Source organism: Watersipora subatra, chromosome 1, assembly GCF_963576615.1.
Source record: "Watersipora subatra chromosome 1, tzWatSuba1.1, whole genome shotgun sequence".
Taxonomy (NCBI): Eukaryota; Metazoa; Bryozoa; class Gymnolaemata; order Cheilostomatida; family Watersiporidae; genus Watersipora; species Watersipora subatra.
Window position 1 is genome coordinate 46118586 of NC_088708.1, and position 12634 is coordinate 46131219.

Genomic DNA, 12634 nt, shown 5'->3' on the forward strand with positions numbered 1-12634 from the left:
ACAACGAGTCAGTTAACGACAAGTCGGTGCAGTGGCAGAGTTTAAAACTGCTCCAATCTTCGTATAATACCAACCCCTTGTAATTATGATGACAGGGGCAGTGCAGTTGTGAGAGTAACTGCCAGTCGTCACTTACGCACGACAAGTTGGCTAAGGCAATGCAGTAACCCTTTTCCTATCTCTGGCTCAGAATCTTTCCGCGTCAGTCATAACGCTTTTTAGGATTATATTTGGAAGTAGTTTTCGTTTTTAAGCTTAATACTCATATATTCCCCTCAGAATGTCAAAGAAAATGTTTTACTCCTCAAGGATGAATAAATATAAAATGCATGTATGTATAAACATATAATAAAAATAAAAATAATGGATAGCAAAAAATACTTTAGGTATGGCAGCATACTACCATACTATCAAATGATGATGAAATACCTAGGCCCATTTACTTCTGATATTCCAACCTAAGTTTTGAAAATTTTGAAAATTATGACTAAATTATTACATAAATCTTTAATATACTATCAAAACAGTAAATAAGGCATTATTACTGTATAAAAAAAAACAAAGTAACATATAATATACTGATGAATGATGATGATGAAATGGTCTAACCTATTAACGGCAGATTTAATTTGATCACAGGTTTTCTGGAATGAATTACCATAATAGCAAAATACTAGTAGATACTATACGAGCTAGCAAATATGGACAACATCATCTAAACTAATACACTTTGTATTGACATACTGCATTCCTGAATTTATAAAACTCTACTATGCCCATGACAAGCTAAAATACTTTTGTCAATAGATTGAGAATAGAATGAGTCACCTCAGGCAACAGGAGTTATCTGCACAACACGAAGAGGGGATGACTATGGAGAGCATAGTCAATCATTATTACATAATCTTTTGTTAGTATGACATAATAGCCTTCTTATCAGTGAGCGAGATTGGAATAAAATGATCAGTTTCATGTTACTGTTGCGGCATTACGTAAGATGATGCGTATAACTTTGGCCTGATAACATGCAAAACATTTCCATTTCACTTGTTCAAACCTTTGTAACACAACCCTCTCGACTTTTATAATCTGTTGCTTCTCAAAACATGAGCCCTGCATGGATGAGCCCATACAGGTTTAAAGTTTTATCATGAACAAATGCATTGTTGCAAGAACCTTCAGGGAAAGCTCACCTGATTTATATCAAAGTTCTAGTCCTCTTCCTGTGAAATGACGCGCCTTATATAACCATCAAAGCGCTACCTTCAGAATAGCTGGCAAGTTAGTACAGTTTATAGTGTACTTTTTAGAGTAACTCATAGTGTATTTCATATATAGTTTTGTAAAGCATGTCACAATGTAATTTATAGCATTGACCAATGACCATAGAGTACTTCATAGTGTTTCATAGAGTGTTCTATAAAACAGTTCAGAGATTACTTTGTTGAATGTCCTATGAAGTGATCAATAGAGTTTTCTTTAGTACTTCATTGAGTGAGTGCTCTATGGATGATTTTTTGGAGTGTTCCGTAAAGCATTTCCATAGAATATTTATTGCACTGTTACTATAATGAGATGTAATCATAAGCCTGGAATAAAACTCACTTATAATAAATAATATAATAATAAATAAAACTTGTTCGTTCAACAAAAGATGCCGAAGAAACGGTCTTAAGTCAACCTAAATAAATAAATAGAACTAAAAACTAAAAACACACTGAAATAAGATTTGGTGAAGCAGGAGGATAAATGAATCTCTGGCTATTATGCACAATTCACTAACGCAGACTGTAGATATTCTTTCCAAATCTTAGTAGTCTGTTGTTAGGTTTAGGTCAGTCAGGTCGTGACCTTTGCAGCTGTTCGCTTAGCTCCAGATTTAAATTCAGCAAATACATTAACGAGGACAGAAATGAGCAATCACTAACCTTAAGGACTCGGGCTAATGTTTGGCTAAGCGCAATGTGCTGATGTTTTAGAGGTAACACAAGCTAAGCATGCTTGGGGATGTTTTTGTTTCATTGCTTCATAGGGACTCGCTGCTAGCAAATAATATTTGTGCTAGCGATCTATCAGCCAATCAGGCTGAAGTTAAAAGCCATTTTTCAGACTGCTATTTTTTATTTAGAAAAAGAATTATTTGCTACTACAAATCAGTTGTGGTAACTTAAAACATAAAGTATATTCGTCAATAACAAAACTAGCCAATGAAATACGAGCATTACAACCTAATCCAATGTGATAGACCTAATGTAGATATTATAGGAATCATGAGCAGAACACACCACTTTACCAGATAAGAAAGCATTATTGGTGTCAAACATCACCCAGCATAAGCAAAAGTTTAGTATACCGAAATGTTAGCCATCTTGTTTCCAGATTATTGTAGTCCTTCTTTCTGCCTCAAATGGATGGCTACAAAACAAGCTCCTTCTAGAAGTAGATTCAAATATAAATTTTTAGATTACATCGGCTGAGCGCAGGAGAGAGAAACCAGTATTGGTGTCAAACATCAGCTAGTATAAACAAGGGTTTTGATTCCAAACTGGCAGACATCTTGTTTCTAGATTATTAGAGTTTTTTTTTATCTCAAACAGACGACTGCAAAGCAGGTATTCCAGTGAGACTCTTTAGAGGTAGTTTGAATTATAAATTTTTGAAGAAGCTCGGTCAACCTAGCCATATCAATGACAAAGAAGCAAGGCTGTTGACACGAGTGTTTGTTGATGGCTCAAGGTTTAACCCGTTATTACACTGAAGGAGCTCGACGTGGCATGTTACTTAGAGCAGATGGTCTTGAAGACTCGCTCTGACCCCATATGCAACCGTAATCAGCGAGAGGTTAACCATTCCTATTACCATTAACTCGGTGCAGTTATTGTACCTTGCCAACACATCTTTTTAGTTTGAAATACCTTTTTTTCTACAAATGTTGATGTTTTGAGCATAATTGCCTTCACTCAATTCAATCTTAATTTATTGGCTATCGGCATAAGCAGGCTCTCTCCTGATTGGTCAATAAGAGGCTATTTGTTACAAAGGCCAAATATACAGCATCAGTATATGCGAGTGATAGTGTGAGGTATGAAGCCGGCTGCGTAACATCATAGTTTATCTAAGAGGGAGCAATGTATTGGCTGGAATCTATAGCACAACTGGCTATTTGCCTAATTGCCTATTCGACAGCTTTGGATCCTTGTAAAGCACGTAAGTCAGCGTCATAAGTCAGCGTACACATGTTGCTAGTTAGCTACACAGCAACTGTTACCATTTTACCTTTCCACACATTTTCAGTTCTAATGACCAATTATTCATCTGCCAGCGCTAATGAAGAACTGATATGAAATGGCAGCAACGGATGTTTGCTGTTTTTGTCTATCGTAATATTCGGTTCAATGTTATTCATAGACCTTTTTTCAGGAAAGACTTTTGTTTACCTATCGAATAAGCGCATCGTGTCACGCTGGTGTCACCAGATGCTTATCTGTAATGCTTGCTTAGTTGAGCTTTCATGTGCAATAATTCCAGAGCTAGTAACGTGCGAAAAGATATGAATGCATATTTACATTTTTGCATATGATTGAGAATTTTTCTCATGCAAGAGGCTATCAGGTCTTTGGTGGCCTTTTTCAAAGTTAAGTAAGGTAAAAAACTTGATCATGCTCTAGGCGTATCGTCGAGTAAAAGAAAACAAGCTAGCACGAGTGTGTCAGCGAGTGTGTCAGCACAAGCATTTGGACAAGTTGTTTGCTATGGAGTGCCTTAATCCAAAATGTAAACAACGTCATTACGTGTTAATTTCCTTAATCTGCTGGCAAGAATAAACAAAGCTGTCAACCTTTCTTACGCTGACTAGCCTACACTCCGACTTACCTTTAGCTAGTAAATACTAGGTCTTATCAAATATATTTGATAATATTTCATATCAGGTTATAAGCAAAGCACAGGTTAATAAAAATTGTAAGCTAATAGCTAAGCGTTGTTTGTGTGTGGTCACAGGTGCTTGCAGGTGCTTGCAAGTGCTCATAGACTCTTACTAGCTTTTGACTTGAAGTTAATAAATAACCTTCAGCTCAATTCTGTTAAAGTGCTTCAATTTTGATTTAAAACTTAGAAAATATCTCAACGGATACCCTGATTCAGTTTCAACTCTGATTAGCAAATGAGTAAAGCAGTCGATGCTATCAGCACTCTAGTCGGAAAGCTTTGATGAGTTGTTGAGTTTCAATTATTGAAGGCTATGGCTGTCACCCATCACAATTATAAAAGATTCTGACAGCCACCTGTTGGGCTTGTCAATGCTTACAAAACATTGTGTGCAGATGTGTTCGTTGCAATTTGAAGCTGATCAGCTTTACAATACAATGCCTTCCAAGAGCAAACTTTGCGTGGTAATAACACTACAAGAACAACAGTTTTATTGGCTTAAAACATTTGCTCAGTCAGGGATTGTTTTTAAAAAAAAAAGTATTATCACAAAGAAATCATGAGCCAAGTTTTATTTTATAAACATTTTAAATTTTGACTGCCATAAAGAATGGCTTCATGAAGCTCTTGGTTTGTGTACACTGATGAACAAATGTGTAAGTTTTTAGAAATGGTATCCTTACATACTCAAGGTTAATAAAATATCCACCCTGCAAAACCTTTTAACTTAAAAACAAAGTGACACATTCTTGGTGGAGAATAAAACAATAAAGCCTAGCTATATTATAGAAATAGGTTTTTAGCTGAAAGGTATATTGCTGGTAAGGCAATACAAACAAAAGAGCTGCAGGCCAGTGCTTTCTTCCCTAGTCGCTGCCAGTTACACTGACACCGGCCATTTGCTAAATGTTAGTAATTAAACCCTCATTTCTAGCCCATATATCTCTTAATTTTCAGTTGCTTTCAGAAGCTACGCTACGAGAGCTCGTATAAAATATAATGGCTTTATAATTAGACCAGGTAATGCTAGAGGCTTTATGAATGTGTCAATGAGGTTCCAGCGCTCCAACGCAGCCTCAGCTCCATAGAAATAATAAGTTTATCAGATTTACTTTTGCCACTAGATAACGACTGACACTTCTGTCTCAAGCCTTCTCTCTCAGTGCATGCAAAAGCATCCACCACTCACCTTCTCTTTGCCAACAATGTCGCTGTGTCAACCTTGATAAATGACTTATTGTCTCTCGCTAAATATGTCCAATATCACCGTGTTGTTATTGTTATTGTCGAAAATATGTCATAATTAAAATTCGGTGCAACTGAAGTGTTTTGATATTGTTTTTGACAGTTGAATAGAAATAGCTAATTGAAAAATTACACTGATTCATGGCCTGTAAAAGACATCAAATCTCTCTAAATACACTCAGAGTTGGCAAGGGATTTCATTAAAATACAATTACTTTGTCTCAAACATTAAATACGCACAATAGACTTCAATATTTTTTTTTCTGTTCATAAAGTTGTAAAAAACTTTCGAGAGTATAAACTTGCTCTTACTTCAAAATTATGTTTTTTGTGACTTTCTGTTTTGTTATCGTAGTCTTCTTCCAACGGCTGTTATTGATAACCTGTATTCAGAACAAATCAGGTGCGGGTAGAAAGGCTTTTGGTACTCTAGACTAAAAGAACGGCAAACAAGTTGCACACCAGCTCATTTTTGTAAGCAAAAGACAATAGGTAAACTGTTTAGCTTTTCCCTTGTATTGCTTTTGTTTTCTTGCTTTGAAATCGAAATTGTACACAAAAATGTATCAGAACTGTTATCGCTATTGTCAGCGCACAATAAATCCACTGATGATAGCTGTTAGAACAATAAGAGTTGATTGAGGCTTAAAGCTGAGAGAAGTGATTAGTGTGAGGAGCTTTGACTAGAGTGCGCGGATAAAACAAAGAAGTGAGCGGATCACACCTGACTGTACAGGTCGCCTGGCGTTTCGTTATTGTTGACTGAAGACATTTTATAATACCTCTGACCTAGCGAGCGTAAGTAATTCAGCTGACACGATTAGACAATTCCTAATGTTTAACAGGCCCTTGTTTTGCATTGTTTGCTAATAATAGCGTGTTATGTTTGAGAGTATTAAGGGCCCAAAAGCTCTCAGACAATGCCTCGAGGCAATCAGCCCTAATAGTTATAGTGGATACCCAGTAACGCGAGTAAAAGAATGTTATCTGGATAAGCAAACAATACGGTGACAAAACTGGTTTAATGCATTCTAAGAAAATGTAATGCTTTAGATTCATTCAAATGAGAAGGAATTTAATTTATTATTTACTGTTACCAACAAAGCCGACAGAACCTGTATAAGTTGGATTTAAAATGAACAGCTGTTGTTTATGACGTAAATGAATGTTTAACTTTTTATCTTGATATAATCTATGCAAATATGATTTTAATGAAACGGTATTTGAAGTAGAGCGGAGTGTTAATTTAGAGTAACGCCTACAATCCTTACTCCTCCGCCCATCAACCAGCTCGTCGAGGTTAAGCAACAACACATTTCTTATCTCAGCGAAGACGGTTTAGCTCAGCTGTTTGGCCACTTGAACACCACCTGACTGTAGAACTAAAAACAGCGTTAAAACCCGCTGACCCTTATTGCTCTTTTCTGTCTTGACAGGTGCTTCCCTCGGAGACATCGCCCTCACCGAGTATGACTACAACATTCGACTGCTGCAAGCGGTGACATTTGTTGAAGGGTTAGACAGGAGTGTAGAATATATAGAAACTAACCAGACCTTGTCTACCGTTCAAAAGTTAAATCAGTTAGAGGAAATAAGAAAACTAAAACACAAAATGACTAAAGGTAATAGTGACTTACAAGAAGAACTTCGCAGAAGAAGGCATGAAAGAAGAAAGGAAAAAAAGAACAAGTGAGTTTAGCTAAAAAAGTATTTGTATCAGAAGTTGGAGAGTGTTGGTTTAATATTGAATTATTACTTGTGACCAGCAAATAGTTTGTGAAAACATCTGTAGATTTATCAAGGTACAGTTTGCTCAAAACTTATGATATCTGAGAAATCGGTTAGAAAAACTAGATGAAGAATTGCAGAATAAATGCAGAATTTATAAATTAGAAAATGAAATTAGTATTACTTACGTGAATGATAAGTTGTTTCAAAACTTTTAATTGCAAGTTTTGGAGTAATTTATCATTAACGAAAGTAATATTTTTTTTTTTTATTTTTTATTTTATTGTGATTCACGATGAGACATTGCACAACTCATGCAAAGATAAGACAGTAAATAGAAGCAATGTCCATTGTTTCAGATCAATTGTGACCCATTTAAATTCGCTCCATACAAACCTCAGTTACTTCTGTTGGAATATGTGCGCCTCAGAAAATTTTTGTTTGGTCGCCGTGTGGCCACCCCTTCACCAACTAGGCCTATGTTAAATAAACTACTCCTGGGGCTGTTACAGACGCTGTAATATGTAATTATCTGTATTGAGAGTAAAAGGTTAACAGCCAAACAGACTAAGGCCAAAAGTGCATATACATTTATACTAACGGTAATCTTTTGGCAATTCACTGATTTCTACCAATTTTGGCGTTTGGCTAATAAGTCTTTTATTTTTAGAAAGTCAACAAGTTTTTTATACTAAAAAATTGAACGTTATCCGCTGCAATTATCAAGTGTTGTTATTATTACTATTATTAACGTTATCAGTTGTAGTTATCAAGTCTAGTCACTTAATAATTGCGATTTCATGGGCTAAGATTTCTGATAAATTAAGTCTTGTACATAACAAATGAAAACAAACATAGTCAGCTTCATTGATTGACTGTCATAATCTATCACAACCAATCAGGCTTTTTACAAGATCACCTTTCCAGTGTAATACAAAGTTGCTAATCCTTCGATACTCGCTAGAAATAACAATAGTTGAGAAAATTACTTTATGTTTGCTCGCAATACAGATTTTTATGGGCAGGAATAGGTTTACTTCAAAACTATACATATGTAAGTCAGTTCCATAACCAATTAGTGACAAGTAATCTTTATCTCTCAAGGAGAGAAAATTCCTAACAACATATATAGTAGAGAGTAAACGCACATAGAGCTGAGGTATTGTGGAATATATGAGTGTCGTTGTTTATATCGATGAAACTTCAATCGAGCCGCAGCTCTCCTTACTATTGGAGGCGCATCTATACGAATGCTTCTGCTATTATTACCTATGATAGTCTGCCTGTAGCAGTGCATCTGCTCAAGTTAAGCAGTCTCACCAGCATTCAGAAGGCTGCCATGCGCTGCCCTGATTGAACCCTGCTGCCAGCGCATGAGGTCAGTCAGTGCCGCCTGTTGACATCCTGTCCACAGACTTTTCTAAAACTTACAGGTTTTTAGGCTCCCTGCTGTCATTATTTATAGCCCTAAAATCAACAAATTTTTATTGCATTCAAGAAGTCATAAATTTCTGATCAAGGCTGGTAAGTGACCAGTGCTACTCCTCTCCAACTCTGCCATTTCTCGGTTGCATGTCTCATAACTTCGGTCAGCAGAAGCCTAACAATTTCGGTCACCCATTTTACTACCAGATTGTTTTTGGGTGTGGGAAATTTCACTTAGCTGATGATAAGATTTTGCACCTGATGGACACTTGTCTGGTCTGGTGCAACGGCGGGTCTTCCAGGGTACGCAGCTGGAAGCCCTCTAACGTGACCATCTACCACGTGCTCCCCAGACTCCCCATTTTATTGCTGATTAGCTATTAATAGTTCCGATATCTAACATTCTAACTTGCATTGTCAGCAGTCAGACACGCCTACCCGCATATAATTTTCTGTGTTTTAGCAAAAAAGAAGCAGCGGTTAACCGAGAAAGAAGAGCGGCTACTGGCAAGAAGGATAGACTGTGGCCCCATGCCGTCATACCCTATGAGATAAACTCAACATTTAGCGGTTAGTAGCTTCCATGCGCTGCTGATCAACCTGTCAAAATTCTCGGATTTCTTTTCGATTTGTTGTTTTATGACTCACTCGAATCAAACAGCTGTTTTAACATAAACAAACCCGTGTTACATTCCTTAGTGATTATCCGCTCCTGATTAGCACCTGTATATCAATCAGCCTTTAATAGCCTTTAAAACTCATAGGAAATATCTGGCGTCTGTAAAGTTGACATCACATCCGTAGATTACAGATTACTGAATCGGAACTAATTTGAGTCGGTAAAACAAATAATGATCTGTCATAGCGTAGAAATGGTGATAAGAACGGACAAAATATGTCTAAATCAAACATGGCGGTGTTATCCTTTGATAAGTACGGCTAAGCTGCCTGCTTAACGCTAAGGCTGACCTGCCATTCTATGCACTTTCCAACCTCCCCTTTCCAGTCGAAGGCACTCGTGAAGATGACTGCAAGCTTGGGCAGTAATGGTAGTACCGGAGTATTTAGCAGTATATGAGTGAATAGTAGACAGAGTATCCGAGGGGGAAGGGGGAGAAGGGCGGGGTGAACGTCTTTGCAGCAGCCACTCTACGGAGAACACTGTTTTTTCTAGATACCAATTTTTGTTTTAATGCTGTTGGTCAAAATAAAATCTACTTTGAACACAAGGTTTTTTAAAAATCTTTTTTAAAATGTTTTATTTAGCATTGTAGACCTATTATTTTACTATGGAGCGACTTTATAATTACATGTATGTTGAAGCAAAATTATATTGTTTAAGGATAACTCAGTTTGCTTTTTAAAACTTAAATGCTAAAAATTATTAAAAAAACTCTCAAACAAACAGATCCAGTTTTTCTGAATTCAGCTCCTCTCAATAACATTTGTGCATTCACAATGCGTATCAAATTTGAAGATAGAAGCCTGATCTCATGCAAATGTTTCTGCATCACATTTTTATCACCAGAAGCATCTATCCTAATCTGCTTCAAACTGTTTCTAGGTCAACATAAAGCGCTTTTTCGACGGGCTATGCAGCACTGGGAGAACCACACCTGCGTCACCTTCATCGAAAGGAATCCAGAATTCCACACGGACTACATTGTATTCACAGAGAGGCCTTGTGGGTGGGTTTCTATGTAAATTAATGCAGCTTTTAAGAAATGTATGAACAAAAAGGGCAATTGACCAGATCCAAGTGATCTTCTACTAAGAAGGTTAGATTTTATCAAATTCTAAGGATCATGTAGATGATCGAAGAAGCACAAACACATTTTGCGTAAGAGAGATCATTGGATAACACTATCAGAACATCTAAAGCCTCAGTGTGGGAGTTACGGCCTCAGCTAATATCCAAAATACTTCAAATGCATCTTTTCTTTTTACTCACAAAAATCGTTAACGAAATTCTTTGTTAGGCCCTGAGGCTATTGTTCCTGAAAGAAAGCCACCACCACTAATGGTTGCAAAATCGAGCTTTTGGAGGTCGGGCACATTTCTGCGCTTCGCTGTGCTGATCTCCTCAGTCCGTGGCAAAGTTAAAAAAGCAGTGAGAATGAATGGGAGAAGAAAGGACTGGCTGCCCTAATTGCATCCTATTGTCTAATGAGACATGTTGAAACAAGAGTAAAATCGATGATTGCTAACGTGTAATGTCAGCATGTTCCATTCAACTGTATCATACCCGCTCGCATCCAACATTCGCCGACTTCTTCAGTCAAAAGGCATTCACATTTATTGACTCGGCGTAAGAGAAATTGCCTCTGTTCTTTTGGGAATACATTGAGTGCAGACGCTGGTGCTTCACAGCCCAAACTTAGGGCTTTTCTTATTGCAATTTGGCTAATTTTCAATATCGGGTATAGTTTGTAACAAAAATAATTATTACTTTGGGTACAGCTAAATTTTGTTTCAAGAAAAATGATTAAATCAAAGATCTATGACATTGCAAACCTGTTAACTACTCCAACTTGTCTATGTTAATTCCGAACGGAGTTCAACTCACAGTGCCCTGTCAGGTCCTGCTAGGTTTTCGATCCAATGTGGTAATCTTAACCCTTTCGTGGGCAGTGCGACGTTTTTGTCGCTTTGCGATACGGCTGCTAATGGGCAGTGCGACGTTTTTGTCGTTTCGGTACCGTATTTTATTATTGCCGTTTCTGGTTAGCTAAATGCCGTTTTTTGTTTACTTTTTTTACCAATAGCAAGCTACGATATAGTAGTTTCAGTTAGCCTCAAAAATTGACTTCAAGGTTGAAAAAAAACGATCGTTTTTAGCAGTGATGAATAAATAAACTTTCGAAAAAAATTAGAAAATTGTTCTAAATAATTTATCAACTTTTATTTTTCTTGCTTCGGTTTTAGCTTTTATTTACCGAATTTTTTGAGAGTTTGACTTTAGTTTACCGTCATGGCGACTTCTAAAAGAACCTCCCGAGATTATTCTCATAAAGCAAGTACTAGTACCGAAATTACTAAGAGATTCAGAGATGACAGTGACTTTTTAGATTTAGTAGCAAGAGATGACAGTGAATCAGGTTTGAATTGTGATTGTAATGACTTTACATCTAGAAGTGACAGTGATGAAAGGGCTGGTAGCAGTAATGATGAGGATGTGAGTAGGAGTGATGCCAGTGCCTGGAAGAATATAACCAACATAAACAGAGATAAATCTCCTACAATTCAGCAGTTTATAGCAGTGACAGGCCCAGTATTTACTCCAGTAGATGCTCAACCAGTAGAGTATTTTGAAAAGTTTTTTGAGCCTGTCAATCCAGGAAGTACATTTTTTGTGGGAGCTCTTTGTTACACGAATAAGTACATGGTGCAAAGACTGTGATGTGGGCCTTTGTAAAAGAGAATGCTTTCAAAAATATCATTCGTAAATAGACAATTATTATGAAAAGCATATATTTTATGTTATACATTTTTATTTGTTTATAATATATATATATGCCTATGGACATATACATGTATACATATGCACCTTTAAACATAGAGATATGCACATAATAACACACAGAAAAGTGTATGAACCTTTTGGAAAAATTTGATTTTTTGGAAAATTAATTCGCCCATGGGAGTCTGATTTAGTTTTGAAAATTCGCCCACGAAAGGGTTAACGCTTTTGCAGGCATAGCCACATTATTGTCGTTTCGCGATACTGATGATAATGGGTAAAGCAACTATTATGTCGCCACACGAACATTTTTTATAAACTGATTTCTGGTTGGCTCATTGCCTTTTTGTTTAAGTTTTTTACCAATAGTAAACTACAATAGATTGGTCTCTGTCAGCAACCAAAAAATATACCATTTTGAGAAAAAAAATGATCGTTTTTGCAATACTAAACGAACGAAAAATCCGAAATAAAAACGTCTTTAAATGAAATTTGTTTGTAGCTTGTTTCTGCTTTTGTTTTTGTTTTCTGAATGTTTTCCCTGTGTGCAACAACTTTGTTTCACTGTCATGGCGTCCTCTAAAAGCTATAGGCAAAAGCAAGGCTATAGAAAAACAAGAATAAGCACATGGTGTCAAGACTGTGATGTAGGCCTATGTAAGGTCAAATGCTTCCAAAAGTACCATAGCTAAAGAAACAGTTATATGAAGAATTGACATGAAACATGTCAATTTATATCTATCTGTATCATAAAAACATAATACAGATATACAATATCATAAACAAGAGTGCATCAATGATTTTTTTAAATCGATTTGTGAAAAATTAATTTGCCCAGGGGGTCTCGAA

General features: G+C 36.5%; 1 protein-coding gene across 1 annotated transcript in view; it reads left to right on the top strand.

Moving 5' to 3' along the window:
- The first annotated feature begins 3067 nt into the window (after window positions 1-3067).
- The window catches only part of LOC137385849 (bone morphogenetic protein 1-like), a 33877-nt gene continuing 24310 nt past the window's right edge, over window positions 3068-12634 (top strand). The window contains exons 1-4 of the mRNA XM_068072423.1: window positions 3068-3207; window positions 6609-6861; window positions 8789-8895; window positions 9890-10013. Of these exons, the coding sequence (XP_067928524.1) occupies window positions 3129-3207; window positions 6609-6861; window positions 8789-8895; window positions 9890-10013 (563 nt within the window). The 5' untranslated portion in view covers window positions 3068-3128. The remainder of the gene's footprint in view (window positions 3208-6608; window positions 6862-8788; window positions 8896-9889; window positions 10014-12634) is intronic.